At 37.2% G+C, this 18,936-nt stretch overlaps 1 protein-coding gene across 1 annotated transcript in view; it reads right to left on the bottom strand.

Moving 5' to 3' along the window:
* Positions 1-18,936, bottom strand: part of USP10 (ubiquitin specific peptidase 10) — a 48,479-nt gene continuing 29,543 nt past the window's right edge. Inside the window, exons 5-14 of the mRNA XM_058034233.1 lie at positions 15,343-15,434; positions 13,752-13,861; positions 13,255-13,310; positions 11,990-12,093; positions 11,200-11,299; positions 8,841-9,021; positions 5,759-5,924; positions 4,005-4,149; positions 2,864-2,929; positions 1-1,120 (exon numbers count right to left, since the gene is read on the bottom strand). Coding sequence (XP_057890216.1) covers positions 933-1,120; positions 2,864-2,929; positions 4,005-4,149; positions 5,759-5,924; positions 8,841-9,021; positions 11,200-11,299; positions 11,990-12,093; positions 13,255-13,310; positions 13,752-13,861; positions 15,343-15,434 — 1,208 coding nt within the window. The 3' untranslated portion in view covers positions 1-932. The remainder of the gene's footprint in view (positions 1,121-2,863; positions 2,930-4,004; positions 4,150-5,758; positions 5,925-8,840; positions 9,022-11,199; positions 11,300-11,989; positions 12,094-13,254; positions 13,311-13,751; positions 13,862-15,342; positions 15,435-18,936) is intronic.

Genomic DNA, 18,936 nt, shown 5'->3' with positions numbered 1-18,936 from the left:
TTAAACCAACTTTGTGACTTTTATTGATGGGCGACAACTTTATACTTCTAGGTATCACTAAACTGTGTACAATTAGGAACTCAACATTATAGGAGAGCAGACAGCAAAATTAAACAAAGCAGACTTAAAGAAATATCAATCTTAATTATTTTGCCCATTTTCTTAATTTCATGTACACAGAAGCATAAATGCAGTTTGAAATTTCTTAATAGCAATAAAGTTACAATCACCCATCTATATAGACTAACATCTTAACTCCAAATATTTGATCTGCAATGTGTACTTAAGCAGTTTCTCATCGCACAATTATTAAAATGTGTCTTCCTATCAGGAACCAGCAACTCTGCAGTTTGTACATGTTTTGAAGCACAAAGGACCATTTCCATCTCATACACATCGGCTCATATTTTACCACTTATCAAAAAACTATTGGGGAAGCAGAGAGAGCTTTTTATTTTTTTTTTAAATTTTTTTTTCTTTTTTTACTGAAGTAAAGATAAAACATTTTCACAGAAATCTACAAGTTCTGTTGCTGGTGCAGGGTTTTCTTCTACTACGCAATTAGAAAGTGGGAATTCAACGCAAATCCCCTTTTTTTTTATAATCTTAGGATTCAGCATTAACTCGGATGAACTTTATTTCTTTTTTTTTCATATTTTTTGTGATTCACGAGGCTTCCAACCGAGCGACTTCATTCTGCAAAGTCAAAAAAAGTCAACACAAACCATGTTGTGCACAAACGGCAGCTTCCTTTAGCACTCTATCCCATAGTTGCGAGGGGACCAAAAAAAAAAAAAAAAAAAAGAATAAAAAGGGGGGAAAAAACAGAGAAAAAAAAAAAAAAAAAAACAACAAAAAAAAATTTCACTCAAAAGAGCATTTACAGGAGAAAAAGTTAGTGATGTTGGCGTTCTACGGGGCGGGGAGTGGGGTCACAGCAGGTCCACCTGGCGGTAGTACAGGAGGTAGGCCGTGCGCTCCAGGGCCGCCTTGACCACCTGCGAGTGGTGGATGACCCTGACGGCCTGGTCGTCGATGCGCAGCCACCCGTTGAGGCCGATCTGGAACACGTCCGTGGTGTAGTGCCCGCCCGTGGCGCTGTTGCCGTGGTGGTACACGACTGTGGGGACACACAGGGGGAGGTGTTGGGGTGGCATTTACCTCACAAGCTCAGGTCCCTCCCCTGATTGTTGCAGTGCGATGTAATAGCCTGTTTCAGCTATCCCAGTTCCTCCCACAGCTGTGCCAACAATCTCTCCCTTCGCCTTCCCCTTGCCCCCTTGCTTGCCCAGCAAGGGCATCGTGTGATTGGCAGAGTTCTAAAGATGCCTGTCAGCCCTGGGGACATTGGGCTATCCAGGCGTCATTTGTCCCCTGAGATTTCCCCACCCCTTCCCTCCCCCTCTCCCTGGGGTTAAAAGGAACAGCAACCACACGGTTCCTTTGTTCTGTTGGAGCTGTTGCTGCATTCCTGTGTGCCAGGAATAAAGTTCTGGATTGCAATCCTCCAGCAGAACCGACTCCTTTTTCCTTCACCTCGCCTAAAGCCTTCCCACCAGAGGTAAACCTGAGTTCCTGCATGCCTGGAGCTGTGCCAAGCACCCAGCTGCAACATCCAGCCAGCCAAAGGTGTCTCTGAGGTGAAACCACCACAGCTGCCACCCTTGGTCAAGCAGCAAGAGCCAGACCAGCCCAGGCACATTCCATCCAGCAATACTGGGATTTAATTTCAATACCTGATCATGCCCTCAACCTCTCCTCTCCCTTCCCTGACCCCTGCCGAGCGCTGTCTGTCTCTTCTGGAATTCCAGAAGGGCATTGGACCATCTATGTGTGAAAAATGGGTATTTTATGACTGGCCTTTCACAAATATTGAAATTAATATATGTGTTGTGTTAGAAGGTAATGCTGTATTAATTCTCTTAAGCAGTGTGTTAAATATAGTTTTAGGTTACAACAAAATTATTTTAGTTTCTATTTTAGGTTAAAATACAAACTATGCTATGTAGGACACTTTTTTCCTAAACAAAGGATTTGCACAGAGATAGCAGCCACAGGACACCTGAATCTTTCAGAGAAAGAGAATTTATTGCTCCATTATCAGGAGAAATGAACTTCTTCCTGCCTCGCTTGGGCAGGATGATGCCATCAGGATTCAGAGGAAGAAGCTGACACTGACCAGACAGAATCCTGTGTTTGAATGGAATTTATGCATCATGGATGAGGTGTATGAATGTGCAACAGGTTTGTGTTTTTAAGGGTTAATCCTCGGTTAATGTGGGTCCTTTTTTGTGCCTATGCTGCCCAGAGAAAGGTACCCGGACGTCCATAACTCTGTTTTTATTGTCTCATATTGTCCTAATCCTAATTGTCCAAATTATTATTACTCTAATTGTATTACTATTTTTATGACAATTTTATTACTATTAAACTTTTAAAACTTTAAAAACAAGTGACTGGCATTTTTCACACACGTGTCCTTTGTCCCTTGAGACCTCCCCTCCTGTACCTGGTTGGTGGCTCCCTACCCCTTCCCTTCCCCTCTCCCTGGGGTTAAAAGGAACAGCAACCATGCAGTTCCTTTGTTCTGTTGGAGCTGTTGCTGCATTCAGAGCCCTGTGTGCCAGGAATAAAGTTCTGGATCCAAACCCTCCATCAGAACCAACTCCTTCCTCCACCATCACCTTAAAGCTTCACCAGAGATAAACAAGAATTTCACACCCAAAATTTAAAAGAAAACACTTAATGTAACCCAGTGTTTCTATAATTCCATATGCAGAATCTGCACTTGCAATAGAGGTAAAATACACCCATAAAACCACCCAGATAAATAAAACAATAAATAAATACACAGATAAAATACCTGCAAAGAGCCGGTAGGTTCTTTGGCCTTTGGAAATTTTACTTTTCACACCAGGAGATAGTAGCTCTAGGGGAGGAAAAACAGCCACACATTAGAATTTCCATATCAAGAGGATCAATTATTTTCCAGAGAAATCAACACTGTCACAAAGGAGAACATTTAATTGAAATTTCTTCTGCAGCCTTTAAAGTATGGTCATGGTTCTAATAGCTGGTAATCAAGGGAGTAAATTTGCAGGTTTGCAATACTGTGGTTTATGAAAGGTTAAAAAATACCACCCAAAATGAAGGGAAAAGAGACATAGTAAAAAATCAGATTATTCTATTTTCCCCCTTTCACTCCTAGAAGGATTTGATCCTTGACAGAATCAATTGTCATTCTGAATCTGTCAATGAATGACAGAATCAATTTCAGATTCCAAGTCAGGCTTACATTCCTAAAAGAAAATTGCACAATAAAATTTTAAGTAAAACAAAAGGGCACGGCATGACAAGGTCCAGATCTCAGCTGAGATATGAGCATACATTGATTTTATTTATTCCTATTTGAGCTACTGGCTGGCTAATAGTCCATTTGTCAGCTCCAAACAAAAGGCATTATTTTGGCAGGTTCAGATGCTGGACAATTTCCAATGTCATTATTTAAAGTCAGTATCTCCTAGGATACTTGTTAAACAAAGGATCCTTGTTTAACCTCTGCACTATAGATTGTCTACCTTCAGGCTGCATTTTCAATAAAACACCAGTTTCCTTCCAACTGCCACTCATTAATTAAATAATTTGACACTTCTCTGAATTAAATTTGTGATAAAAATATCCAATATTGGCAACAGTCTTGTACAGACAGGGACACAGATCCAAGAGCATCACTTCCCATATTTTTCCTCAGCAGCCTATATCCTTACTCTAAAAATCCACAAGAAATTCTCATTTGGCCAACCCAAAACCTTTGGGACTTCATAGGCAATAAGACCTTTGAGCATAAATAACCCCCACACAAAATATTCAACAAAATGACCAAATTTTCATACAACGATGAGAACAAAATCTTGTGTAGGAGCAAATTAAAACACAGACACTATAGGAAGTACAACATTCTGTTTCCCATGAGGAGAGGGGAATTCTGTTCCTAAATCTCTTACCTTTGCTGATTTCCAGATCAACAGTATATTCAATATTCTTGATCAGCTTCTGGCATCCTCCAGTCTTCTCATACACGAAGCGTTTGAGGTGTAAAACGAGAACAGGGGGCAGCTTTTCTAAGGTGAGTCTTCGACTGATCTCCACCTGAGAGCATTTCATTTTAAGTATTAAAATTAATACAATTTTAAATTTAAGTATTTAATTTTAAATACACTAGCAGCAAATCCTCCAGATTTGTTATTATTGCAGTATTAATTTATGATAAATGCTTCTTTGTGACTTAAAGCCCACTGGATCTTCAATCCTATCACTGTTTCAAAGGAGAACTCAATATATTCAAAGAGAAAAATATGAGTTATGACCAAACTTTTCTCTACTAAATAGTGATTTTATATAATTATAACCAAACAATCCACAAAATTTCTGCCTAGAAACCAGGAGCTGAGCTCAGAACTGTAGAACAAAAATGTTTTCCCTTCCTAGAAATGAAGACATGAAAGTATTTCTCAAAATAACTATTTAAGGTTTCTCTTCATTTTTTGAGAAAAATCTCTTTATTGGTAACCATGATCATATTATTTTTCAATACATGGCTTCATTCTGCTAGAACCTATGTGTTGAATAGAAACTCATGGGGGAAAAGTATTATCTCTCTCCAAGGTTCTACAGACAATATGTTCAGTGTTTTTACTACAATTTTAATACAAAAACAACTATTTCAATTTGAATTTCTTTTGAAAAAAAGATCTGGAAGACACTGTGGGTGCCTGTATTTCCATCCAAACTCTGAAATATCACAAAGCACTTAACTAATTTCTTCCAACCCAGCACTGGGTTGTCCAGTCAAAAACTCTAAACTATTTGCAGTAAAAAAAGAAAAAATGAATGGCAAGCAAAGCAAGATATTTGTGGTAAATCATAATCAGCTTGCAAATGTTTTCTTCACATGGAAAACAACTGGAGAAATATGTGTTCTGAATATTCAAGGTAAACAAATTTCTGCTATTCATCTTTAGCTTTCCAAGGGAAATGAACCTTTCTTTATCTAATCCTGTTCTCACTTGGAGGATTTTGAAAACTTACAGACGTGAAAGTCACAGGAACACCTACAATTCCAGAGTTACCAACAGTGCACACAGAATTCCCAGGTGACAATCCCTGCACACCAGAGATGTCTCTATTATCATCCAACACAGGACACAAGGCAAGGTCTTAGTGAGGGAAGTTCAATTATCATCCTCCAAAGTGCCAAACCAAAGGCATGCTTTTCTCTCTTGTAAGTACTTTTCTATTGCAGTTATTACTGTCATGTATTATATGTAAAATATAAAGTATTTACTCTGAAGAGCTGCTCCTTTACTAACAGCATCTGGCAATCCCCAGGAATCAGTAAGTAATGATATTGAAGATAATATTATGTATCTTTACCATAGTTCAGCCTATTAATGTTTATATTATTAATAGTAATAATAGTATATTAATAGTAATAATATTACTATAATATTAATATGGAGAATAGTATATTCTACATTAAAATCCCCAATAAATTATTACATTAACACAGACCCCACCTATTTACAGGCCTGGCTTTGTTTTAGAGCTGACACCTCACTGCTCCAGGACACTGAAAAGGTTTGTGCCTATTTTGTTACAGCATGCTCCAACAACTCTCTGTAAAGCCAGAGCTCTAAGAAAACCCTTTTAAATCCAAAGTTTAGCAGCTGGCTGTGAGGGAGGGCTGAGCAGAACTCACCTCCTGCTTGGTTTTTGTGGTGTAGCCCTGCACAGACTCCCTGGCCACCAGGCTCTCCAAGGCATCCTGCACCGTGCGGATCTTGTCCGACTGGATGTCCAGCTGCAGGGTGAAGAAAAGCTGCAGTGTGGCAGATTCCTTGGAACTCTGCTGGTAAACTACAGATCTGTGGAGAAAAAAAGGAATCAAATTGAAATAAAGAGTGGTTTTCAACCAGATAGAACCTTCAAGGAAGAATGAGTTACTTAAGTAATTCAATTTATATTTAACATTAAGTTTTAACAACTTATCCCAATTTAAATTATTTTCATCTACTAAAAGTATTCTGAATGTAACTGAACTGTTTTATTTATGCAAAATTTAAAGAAAAAGACTGAAAATTTTGATAAGCATTTTTAAAAAATTCACCTCCTGGCTCTTTTTGTTAGTTTAGTTTTCCAACAGCTCTTCACAAGTGCAAAGTGCCAGTGCTTATCTGTGTTGTACTGTAAAAATCACAGCTGATTCCAGATTCTCCAATAAAATTGCACTATTTTTTCAGTCACTTCTCTAAAACCAATTTTATACTGATTTTATAGTGTTTGCTTAAATCTTGCCATAGAAAATATAAACTATGCTCCACTGAGGATTGGCAGTTCATTTTCTTCCCATCATTTTCTGTACCAAGATTTTGTCCATGTGTATAAATTATTATGTTGTTATATACTGAAAGCAGAATTATAATTAACACAGCTCTGACCCATTTGGCCATGCTGGAATATTTCCAGGTCAGGAAGGAAGTGTTAATATTCAGGTTAATTTTAATGTTCAGGATAATCAAAAGAGCCCTTTTTACTCAGGCAAAGCCCTGAAGCACCAACACAAAGCCAATGCAGCTTAATATTGGCAAATATGTCCTTTAGAGGGAGAGAATGCATGAACAGCAGCACCTTTGTTTTAAAAAACAGAAATTACATTTTAACACCTCTTCAGGATATTTTCTTCACAAGATATGCAGAAATTGATTTGCTAGCAAAACCTTCACTGGGCTATGATTTCTCTGTAACCATGCCCCTAATTAGAATAATTACAAATCTCAGCTGGATGTGGGAAAATCTGTAATTTTCAATGAAAAATTACTCAAGCACTGTAAGAATTCCCAGGAAAACTTTGTACTTCCCCACTTAAGCCTCATGTTGCTAAGAAAGGCTTTATAGGCTGGGGTTTTGAAGTAATTAAGCCTAAATAGACATTTAATAGACTCAAACCTCTCAAGGACAGCCTAAAAACTCCCAAGCCTGAAGTTTCCCCAGACAGAAGATGCCAATTGAAATCATCTTTTCCTCACTGCTTTTCCCATTGGATTTTTCCAGTTCCTGAAGCTTCCATTTAGTGGAATTCTACTGGCAGTTTTATATTCAGCCCCTCCTATCTCCACCCCTGAGGATGAAGCTTTCCCACATCCCAGGGGATGCTGTTCCTGTGGTGTGAAGGATAAATAAAGTGGATGTGGTGCCAGCAGATGTTGGATTGGATCCTGTGCTTCAGCTGCTCACTGCAATGTTTTCCCTTTTTCCACTATTACCTTTGCTTTATTTCATTTTTATGGACTTGTACAGAAAACTGCCATCATCTCAGTATTTTTAATATAAAAACCGATGGAATTATGTAGATATCTAAACAATAGTGATAAATTCTGGTAAATACACCTGGGGTATTAACAGCACCTTGGGTATGTGAACCATTGATGCAGGATTCCATCAATACCTACACACATCTGTCTGCCAAATTCTATGGAAAATATCATTTTATTTACCAGCTGTCTGGCTCAAAACCCAGAAGAATAAATAATTTCAGAGCATTTCCAAGGCAGAAAGCACTAGCCCACATTATTCACACTTCTAGACTCAATATCTGGCAACACAGAGAGTCAAACACCAGCAATTAAGTGTCTGTCTCCAATTTAAAAATAATTCTTCTAGTCTAGCAGTTTTGTTTTGCTGTGTGTTTTTAGCAAGTGTTTACTTTGCTTTCATTTTAAATTATACATTTCTCCAAACAAGTCAGGAGGCTTCCTTTCCAAAAAACATTCAGATTCTCCTTTCTGCCTTTGTCTGGTATCAGACCTGCACAGAAGTGATATGCCCATTCTTTTCATTCCAGTAACATCCTGTAACAATTTACATTTTTCCAGACTTCTTTTGCCTTTAACATTTCTTTACTATTAACCACAGCTTTCTCTGGGACGCATGAAGGGTCTGAAAAACCTAAAATTCACAAGTTTTATGTTTGAATTCATTGTTTTACTGTCAAGATAAAACAATGTGAATCTCAGTCTCTTTCAGTATCCTTAGTTATAACATGACATTCCTCAAAGGTCATAAAAATAGGCAAAAACTCCTAAAATTAGGGAAGTCCTTTTCCTTTTCTGAATGCCATGCAATTCAGGGTTCGGGACCTCACAACACACTTTTCATTTAAGACATTTTCAAAGATGTCTTAAATCTTAAAGAAATGTGAATCTCATTCTCTCTCAGTATCCTTAGTTATAACATGACATTCCTCAAAGGTCATAAAAATAGGCAAAAACTCCTAAAATGAGGGAAAGTCTTTTTCCACATGCAATTCAAGGCTTGGGATCTCACAACAGACTTTTCATTTAAGACACTTTCAAAGATGCCTTAAATCTTAAAGATAAAACAATGTGAATCTCATTCTTTCTCAGTATCCTTAGTTATAACATGAGATGAGATTCCTCAAAGGTCATAAAAACAGGCAAAAACTCCTAAAATTAGGGAAAGTTTTTCCACATGCAATTCAGGGCTTGGGATCTCACAACAGACTTTTCATTTAAGATATTTTCAAAGATGTCTTAAAGATAAAACAATGTGAATCTCATTCTCTCTCAGTATCCTTAGTTATAACATGACATTCCTCAAAGGTCATAAAAATAGACAAAACCTCTTAAAATTAGGGAAGTCCTTTTCCTTTGCTGAATTCCATGCAATTCAAGGCTCGGGATCTCACAACAGACTTTTCATTGAAGACATTTTCAAAGATTCAACCACTTCAAGTCAAGAACTTGGAGAAAGAAGTACTGTACCTTATGTGACCCCCAAAAATGTCAGTGATTGGGGTCTGCACAAAGTCAGCCTGGCGAGTGACCGAGGATTTGTTGCGGGGTCCCACCTGCTCCCACTCGTCCTCGCTGCCCTCGCCCTGCTCCTCCTGCTCCTCCTCCCTGGGGACGCTCTGAGCCTCGGGGCCGTTGGACAGCGACACCTCTGCAGCGAGCAGGGAAAGCACAGGGTCAGACACACTGAGAAATAAAGATCCAGGCAGATAAGGGATGTGAAAGGCAAAAAAAAATCAATATAAAAGGCAAAAACGCCAATATAAATAATTGAGGATAACATGTTTTCAAAAATCCACCAAAAATTCCATTAAAATCCCTTAAAACCGTCTAAAAATCCTCTTAAAATCCCATTAAAAATCTTAATAAATCCTATTAAAAATCCCTAAAAAATGCCCTAAGTTTTGTTAAATTACCAAAATATCTCCCAAAAATTGCTAAAAATTCACTAAAAAAATCCCAATAAGTCCCCAGAAAACTCCCAATAAATCTCTAAAAATTCCCCCCCAAAAATAGCCAAAAATCCCTAAAAAAATCCCCCAAAATTGCTAAAAATTCACCAAAAAAATCCCAAAAAGTCCCAAAAAAACTCCCAATAAATCCCTAAAAATTCCCCCAAAAATGCCTAGAATCCCTAAAAAATCCCCCCTTTTTTTTAATTACTAAAAAAATCTCCCAAAAATTGCTAAAATTTCACTAAAAAAATTCCCAAAAGTCCCCATAAATCCCTTAAAATTCCCAAAAAAACTCCCAATAAATCCCTAAAAATTCCCCCCCAAATGCCCAAAAATCCCTAAAGAATCCCTAGAAAATCCCATAAAAGTTTTTAAAATTACTAAAAAATCTCCCAAAAATTGCTAAAAATTCACTAAAAAATATCCCCAAAAGTCACCAAAAATCCCTTTAAAATTCCCAAAAAACTCCCAATAAATCCCATAAAAATCTTAATAAATCCCATTAAAAATCCCAAAAATCCCTAAAAAGTTCCCTAAAAGTTTTTTTTAATTACTAAAAAATCTCCCAAAATTGTTTAAAATTCACCAAAAAATCACCAAAAATCCCTTAAAAATCCTTAAAAAATCCCATAAAAATCTCAATAAATCCCATTAAAAATCCCATAAAAATCCCCTAAAATTTTTTTAATCACCAAAATTCTCCCAGAAATTGCGAAAATTCACTAAAAAATCCCCAAAAGATCCCTTAAAATTTTCCAAAAAATCCAAATAAATCCCTAAAAAAATCCCTACATAATTCTCAGTAAATCCCATAGAAAACCCCCAAAATTGCATAATCGTTTTAATTAATTTATTTTTTTTAAATTTAAAAAAGAACAAGCACATTCCAGCTTTGCTCCCTGCATGACACATCCCTGTGTTAACAGAAGGCAGCTCACTGACGACTGTATGTAAATAGCAAAATTTGATATATTTTTAGTAGCAAACTTAAGTGGCAGAAAATTAGAAAGCCAAGTGTTATTCTGGCAGCAGAATTTTGCCATTATTAAATCCAACTCCTTTTCTGCACAGGTATTTTACAGGGAACCCAAGGCTCAGCAAATATTTTTTCAGCCTGTGCCAAATTCAGGTTATGAACTGCACAGAGCTAAGGAACAAAATATGGCATGATTTTATATCCTAAAAAATGTACCCTGCTAAAGAGAAAATGGGTAAGTAGTGATCTGAATTCTTACTTGGCTATGGGTTGCAGGATTTTATTTGTAAAGGGGGTTCAAGCTAAAGCCTCTATAAATAAACTAAAATGACATTTTACTCAGCATATAAATTTTAGTAATTCTTTCAAAGCAAATTCTCCAACTTTGTCAGTAAGAATTTTCATATAATTTACTGTTGGTTTGTATTAGTAGAAAAAAAAGATTTTACAGTTGGTTTATAGATCAGTGAAAGAGACACTGATGTATTTCTGAACTCCCATGGAGAGTCAAAGATCACTGACACTGCATGTGTTATAAATGATAGCACTGATCCTGGAGTTAGCCCCAAATAATGCTCAGCTGGGCTCAGGAAAATGTGTAATATTGAGTTTTGTTGTTTAGGAGAAAGGGATGTGATTTCCAATGCAGAGTACTGACAGAGCCATGATGCCCTTCCAGAAACCCAGTAACTGCTCAGATCATTCATAAACTGGGCAGAATGGACTCTCTGTATCCAGATTTTACCAAAATATTATTTGCTTATGTCCAAATCCTCTAAAACATGATATTCTATCCCTATCTCAACCTCTACTCCAAGCACTACTCTGTTATGGAATCACCCAAAAAAACAATATTTGAAATTAATTGTTTGCTATTAAAAAAAGAAAATCCACTAACTTTCATTATGTGGAGAGAGAAGTTTCTTGAGGGTCAGCATTTCTTCATGTAGTCCATTGAGGATAAATCCCAAGTATTCTTCAGCATCCTCTTGCCTGCCCTGAACAAAATTTTTTTTCAATTAATTTTATTATATTTTCATGGTTTCCTTTTAACAGAAGGTTCATGACACTGAACAAATCCAGCATTGTCCTACTAATTTAGCAACTACTCAGTCTAAAGTTATGTCAAATAAAGTTTAAATTTTATTATAAGACAAACTTTTTTTACTCAGTTAAGCAGTAAACACACACATCAGTTCTACAATGGCTTCAAGAATTCTGCATTTTTCTCCATACAAATTCCATTTACTGTGTGAGCTGGAATTTTTTTCTCTCCATTTCTTTTACAGCCACTCTTAAAAGTTGCTGTCAAGCCAAGGCCAAATCAAAGAATGGTTTGAATTATTATCTTTTCTTTCTATTGAAATTAAACCTGACCTTCAATGAGTCTTAGCTGAATTCCCCATAAAAATGAACAACTGCTCATTTCTTAAATGTAAATCAATTGGTAACTCCATTATAAAAAGAGATATTCTATTCCAACAGTAATTTTTCCATTATTCTGACATATCAAACTGCCAGATCTGTAATTAAGATTTTCCTGTAATTCAGGTCCCAAGACAGTTGAGCCTCATTAATGTGCTCTCAATGAGCTGATTTTAGTGGCATTTGAGCAGAATCTGAGGTTTTTTGCAGAGTTTTAAGGACTGGGACTGCCCTGCAATGCAGTCAAGGATTTGAAGTCTCACCTTTTCTGACAGACTTGACTTTATGACTGTCAAGAGCCTGTAAATGTAGGTTGGTTCAAAGGCAGCTCCTGGTCGGATGTCTCTCACTATTTTATCACCTAAAGCTGCAAGGTGAAAGAGAATTCATGTAAGTAATAATAAATAAAAGGGATTTTTTACTCTCTTCACACATCACTTGTTTTGGAGTCCAGCACTTTTTTACTAATGGTTTAATTGTAATTTGGAGTTTTGAGGTCAGAAGTTACAAGACACAACCTTCATTGCTTTAAAACATATCACCCTGCATAAACTCACAGATAGGAAAAGTTCTGAGATTAACAAGAATATCAACAGCCATCATAAAAGAACACTTTTAGTGCTATTTGCATTTTTGCATTTCTTTTGAAGAACACATCCTTAAACCTTCTGTGTATCTGCATTTCTAACAGATCCCTTTTGCTCACTGCAGAATAAAAACCCCAAGACCAGCCTGACAAAATGTTCCACTAATGGCAATACAAGGCCTCAGAACTGTACTTGAAAACTACACGAGAAAATGACCTACAAGTAAAATAAGTTGCATAAGCCAGTAAGATTTGTTTCACAGAAAGAAACCACAGAAATGTCTGAACTGTTTGGAAATCACTGGAACAACCAGCTCCTCCTGATATTTCCTTATCATGTTACATAAAGAATAGTTTCAGGAATGTGCTTGTTTCTACAAGTTTGCAATACAACAGACTTGGCTTAAAATGAAGATTAAACAACTGAAACCTTTAAGATCATTTATTTGCATCAAAAAATATGCTATTCCTCACTTCATAATCAGCACTGAGCCTAAATATGTATAAATAAATATGTATTAGGAGAAATCAGATCTGTCTGAAGTTTTCCCACTGGAATCAGAAGCCAGGATAATATTTCTGCAGGCAATCTCCAAGTGCTTAAGGGACCTGTTCTGGGCACATTTTGTTCCAAATCAGTGAATGTTCAGGATTTAAGGAGCAGAACTGAGCAATCTGATAAACAAACAGCTGGCACTATGGAAGGAAGGAAGTGGAGGAAAATGCAGGGAGTATCAAGTGATTTTCTTAGAAAGGGCATTTTCTTAGAAGGCATCTTTAAATTAAGTGAACCTTCAACAAAAACTTGTTCCTATTGCACTTCTACACTTGGTCCACCAAAGAGAAGGAAAAAATCCAAGGTGCAACACCCCCCTCATGCAGATCTTTACCCCAAAGGCTTCTCCCCATCATTTTCTGCTTTGTGCCCCTGCTCCCACTCACCTTGCTTTGCTTTAGGAGGCACAGGCATATTAGTGAACTCATTCATTAAACGAACACTGAAACAGAAGGGAAGCAACTGGACATGAGCAGCAATTTAACACTTAGAAGAACAAATAATAAAATTAGAACATTGTCACTCTGACTGCCAAAACAAAACAAAATACAAGAATATCACAGAAATCTGGGTGAAGCTCAGACATAAAAATCCACCTGACCATTGCAGTGAAACCCAGGTGTTGGCCTGGTCCTTGCACCTCCCACAGTTCAATTTTGCACATTAAACATTTCACAAAACTGATACTCCCAATGCAACAGGAATTCTCTCCCTTGACAATCCAAGCACTTGTAAAACACCAAGTTCTTTATAAAAGTGTCACCCAAAAACACATGAAAAACTTCTGGCCACAGATCAGCTTCTATCAACAGCCATTGTTAGGTATTTCTGAAGGAGTTCAGCCACATCCCAGAGTTTGATTCCTTTTTCCCAAGCTACTTACAAACTGTCTAGCATTGGTGTGGAGGTGCACGGCCTCTGCGATTTGGAATACATTGGAATGGACTTCATTAAATGATACATTGGAGGGCAAGCAACCAAGGCTTGCAGGGTCTATGCAGTGGCATTAAGGAAATATGCAGGAAATGGCATCTGTGTATCAACCAAATATTCAATTCTATGCAAAACAATAAAAATGCATCTCTGTTTTCCCTATGAAGTAGATCAATCCAAGAATTTAACTGGAAAAGAGGATGAAGCTTTATCACAACATTAATCAATATACAGAAATTGTATTTAAAAAAACCCCAGCATCGTGGAACATGCAGTGATTTCACTGATATTTTAATCATGGCAAAAACTTGAATTCATGGCAAAGGAAACTTAATCCAGGAGGAGGAGAGGAAAAGAACTTTCATAGGAAGGACTTTAGAGAATTAACCATTAGAAAATTGGCAGGAGATAACCTGGAACACATTTTCTGAGAAGAATGGAAGAAACCAGCTGAAACTTAAAAGGTGCTGATTCACGCCTGCAACCAAAGCAAAACCTGCTGAGATGTGAGACATTCTGCACTGCAAAGGGTCAGGAGCAACCTGGAAAACTCCAGATATGCTGGAAGAATAATAATCTAAAAAGATCGTAATTTGGTGAGAGCAGTGAACAGAAGAAATGCACTAAAACTGGAGGGAAAGGGAAATGACAAAATAAGGCATTGCTCTCAACAGCTGAAGAGAGATTAATTTGATCCCCTACAATGTGCAAAAACCAATGTAAAACCTCAAGACTGAAAAACTGGGAACTAATATATATAGTGTATATAACCAAATGTGCAGGGCTGATTATGTAAGATAAAAGCTTTATTTAAGGCACAGTTGTTGACCTAGAAATGGTTCATTAGGATCTGCCATGATCAGTCTTGAAATTGGTGTTAACATTTTTCACTAGCAGTACCAGCACTGGAAGTATCCCAAGTGTCACCTTGCTGACATGGGAGACAATTTTTCTTAATTATTAATATTTTCATTAATATCACAATATACCATGGAGGGAAGGTGTTTTCTGTTCCTCAGGGTAAAAGTTATTTTTGCAGGGGAATACAACTCCAATTCATTAAGAGCAAACTCATCTTCCATATGGAAGATTGTAGTAGGATTAATTTAGATTAAATGCTGATTGACACAGATGAGACAACAGTGACAACCTGCTTAGCACCAACCCAAATGATCCATTTAAAACTGCAAAACAAAGCCCAAGTGCAAAAGAGAAATAACCATTTAAATGGATGCACAGAACCAAGGGGAAACACTGCTAGAAATCGCCAGGGTTTCAGTCAGAAGTTACCCTTCTGAAATATTTTGACACAGGTAACAAACTGCAAACAGGATTGCAGGGGAACCCTGCACACCAGCTTCAATGATCCAAAATCCCCCTGCATTTCTGGCTGCTACACTTCAACATTTTAACCACAGCAGCAGGATCTGGGAAAACAAAACACTTTTATAAAATACTCACCAGAACAATCCAAAACAACTCTGACAGATATAATATAAAAACATCAATTAAGAGCATTAATTTTTCCCAGGGAAGGATACAGCATTGATGTAGCACCAGTTTCCTTTGTTGATCAGCCCTCGGGGTTGCAAAGACACTGGTTTATGTATTAGTCTTACATTTTCCAGTATTTCTGCAGAATGAGAAACAGTAAATTGAGCATCAACATCACACAAATATCTGCTGCAGCATTACACAGAAATTCAAACCAATGAGGAAGATTCCCAGAAGCTCCAGCAGATGATTTCCACTCCATTTACCCACTGCTCACACTCCAAACCAGATGTTTTTCTTCCACTGAAGATCCTGGGATTCAGATCAGGAGATGCTGATACAAAACTGATCATTCCAAAGCAAGATCTATTGATTTGGGTGTTTGTTTCCCTAAATCCAGGTAATTTATTTATATTGCTACATAGATACATACACAGATATAAAATGCAATCAGCTGGAATCATTTGTCACCAGCTTTATGAAGTATTTCCCACATTTTCCTGCTTTGAAGAGGGGTGAAGCCAGTGCAGCAGTCTCAGTTCAGAAGTTTCACCAATCTCACAACAAAATCATCTCAGTGCAAAGACACAGACTGGTGTGCTCTGCTCTTCAGAACACACAGTTTTATTTAACACTTCCAAAATCTATGAGATAACAGCCTTACATAATGTAATTCCTGCTCTTTCCTGCTTTCAAAACCCAAGCTGAAAACTTAGAAACCACTGCACATTAGTCTGTCCCAGTTATGAAACCAAGAACAACAAAAGGAGCTTTTCCAGGAATCCTGACCTGTTATTTAGAAACCTAAATAAGAACTGTTCAAAGAAAATATTGGAGCTCATAAACTTTAAACTTGCAAAATAAGGTGTATACAAGACAAAATACGAACTGCAAGTAAATACAGCAATCGTGTACCAGAGGGGTGAGGTTTTTTATAATAAATGTGAGGAGCTCTAAAGGTTTTACATGCTATAACCTGAAAGAATTTGAGCTGTTCACTACAGGACGAAAAAGATAAAATAACATGATGTAGGTACAAAAGTAGAGGTACAAAGCTGAAAGTAAGCAGAGGAGATGGCAGAACTGCAAACAAAATCCACATCCTTCTGCTGCCAAGCTATCTCCCTATCTATCTATAAGATGATATTTCCTGCAGATAACATCAGTTCTAAGCAAACAAAATTGACAAAAAAATAAAGTTTCATTCCCTTGTCCATTACATGAAGAACGTGCCACCTGAAAGAGCAGACAGCAAAGAAATGTAAAGTGGAAGATGAGGTAGCACAGATGCAGAGTAAGATTCTTTTCTAGTGAAGGCTAAAATATGTTATTAAATTACTGCTCAAGTGCTTCAGAATGTATTGTCACAGCAGCAACATTTGAACTGTGTTCACACACAATATTTCTGTTAACATAATTCACCATTGTTGAAAATAAGGATAAAAGTAACAGAAAAAGTTCTATTTTTTGTGTCTATCAATAACTTTTTACATTAACTCTTTTCTTCCCTGTTTTTGCATCATGCTCAATAAAGGCATTAAGAGGACCTTTAGCATCCTCTTGTGGTCACAAAGCTGCTCTGGGAACAGGCTCCAGTGCCATTGCTGGAGTTTTGCTTCGTTTAACAAAGACCTGGGTTTGTCTACAGCAATTACATCCAACAGCAATCCAACATTTCCAGCTCACATTAACACACAGGAACTAAAGAACTTTTACAAATGTATCAGAAGAAAAACAGACGACTGGGAGAAAATCTTAACATTTCAAAACCTGTTGGAAAGCTCGTGTCACCACCCAGAAAACTTATTTCTTTTGGAGGGTACTGATTTGTGAAATGTTTAGATATTTCTGTTGGTAAACAGAAAGCATTTAGCTGAAGTTCATCCATGGGGTTTTGTTATTACAATTACCTCTCGCATTTTTCTTTAGCAAGGTGATTTCCTAACAAAGCAAATCCAGAGTGTAAGGCAAGAGGAGCCCCGTGGATGTGGTGTCCATGCTGAAGAGATAAAGGTGCTTACAAGTCAGGAACTGAACTCTTGGCTTAAGGCCCTGATTTAGAGAATATTGTCTCTGTCACTGATCTTTCCTCAGATCTGGACAATGCCTAAAAAATCCCAGGACAACATTGCTGGATGTCCCTAAACAAAAACACTTCCTGTAAGAAACAAGTCTGAATGTACAAAAGGCTGCATTTCTGAAGATTATAAAACCCCCAGATCCTGGATGTCTCCACAACTCCTTGCTCTAGCATCCACCTACCTTTACAATGAGAAAGAAATCTTCTACTATATATTGGAACACCTTTCTTTCAATCTGAATTAATTTAATTTTATCACTAGCCTTAGCAGAAGTGATCTTCTTCACTTTAAGAATCACCATCTTCTTGATGAATTTGTTTTGTAAATTTGGATTTACAACCACGGTCGTGCCAACAATATCATCCGACACAAATTAACTCTGAATATTTCATGTTTGCCCACATGGTTTTTAAATCTTATTTCCATTTTTGCTGCTGCACCATGAAATTTTCCTTCAGAAGGAAAGCCCATTGCATCAAGTCCTCCACAGCAGAATTTGTTATTTTCCATGTTTTCCATGTAAATTGGTATTAACACACACAGGGGAAAAAAACCTTTGTTTTCTTCAGGTGTACTAAAGACACTCATCAATTCCCTAGAACTTCCAGATCTTTTTGTCTAATATGTCCACCATTAGTTCTTCACATTGTACTCTCATTTGGTTTGGTGTTCTGGTGTCTTCCACACTTGCATTTATTGGATTCCCTTCTTTCTAATTTGAAATCATTCCAGATTTAGTCAGATCTTAAAAGTTTCTGTTCTTTGATTCACCTGAAATCCTGTCTGCTGTAAACAGATTTTATGGGCACTGTTACCTCCATCACTCACAGTAAAAACACTGCAAGAAAACATGATTCAGAAAATTGGTTTAGATTCCCTTACTGCAATTTTTCCTAAGACCACCAAGAATAGTTAAAAGGCTACTCAGAGAATTGATATTTTCCCAATCACTTATTTCCTACACTATATAAGGCATTATTAATTATCAGGTTATAATTGTAGGGGATCAGCTGTGAAATGTGGCAAGTAAAGCCCTGAAGAGTCGTATTTTTCACCAATATAATTTATGACCTTACTATCCCATAGATATTAATTATTAAAATGTTTGTCCTAGCATCTAAATTAGGCTGTGGTGCATAATTACTGCACTTGTCTCTTTCTGCACCTGCACAGCAGATGCATCTTGGGCACTTGCTAAAATTACCTCTTCTGCCTTTGTTTCTCATCAAGATTAACATGAAATTTGTCTGTTCCATTTATTTTCTAGTCCTGATCATCTCCTTACCTTGTGTAGCTTCTGTCTTTGAGACTAAAGGAACCACAGATCTCTGCAGGCTGAATTAAGCAGCATTAAATGATCTTCAGGGTGCTTGTGAATCATTAACCTCCCTTGTAATAACTGCTGAAATTGAAGTACAAACCAACAATTTGTCCCTGGAAAAGCAACTCCTCTTCTTGTGTTCTAAATAAAAACTGTGCAGAAGGACCTCGGCACTGCAGCACTGGGTTGTTTGTTAATTTGATTTGTTAATTTTGCCTGCTAATTCAGGTGTAGAGTTT

The sequence above is a fragment of the Melospiza georgiana genome, chromosome 14, assembly GCF_028018845.1.
Source record: "Melospiza georgiana isolate bMelGeo1 chromosome 14, bMelGeo1.pri, whole genome shotgun sequence".
NCBI lineage: Eukaryota > Metazoa > Chordata > Aves > Passeriformes > Passerellidae > Melospiza > Melospiza georgiana.
Note: the sequence above shows the minus strand (reverse complement) of the source record. Positions and strands in the feature narration are given on the sequence as shown.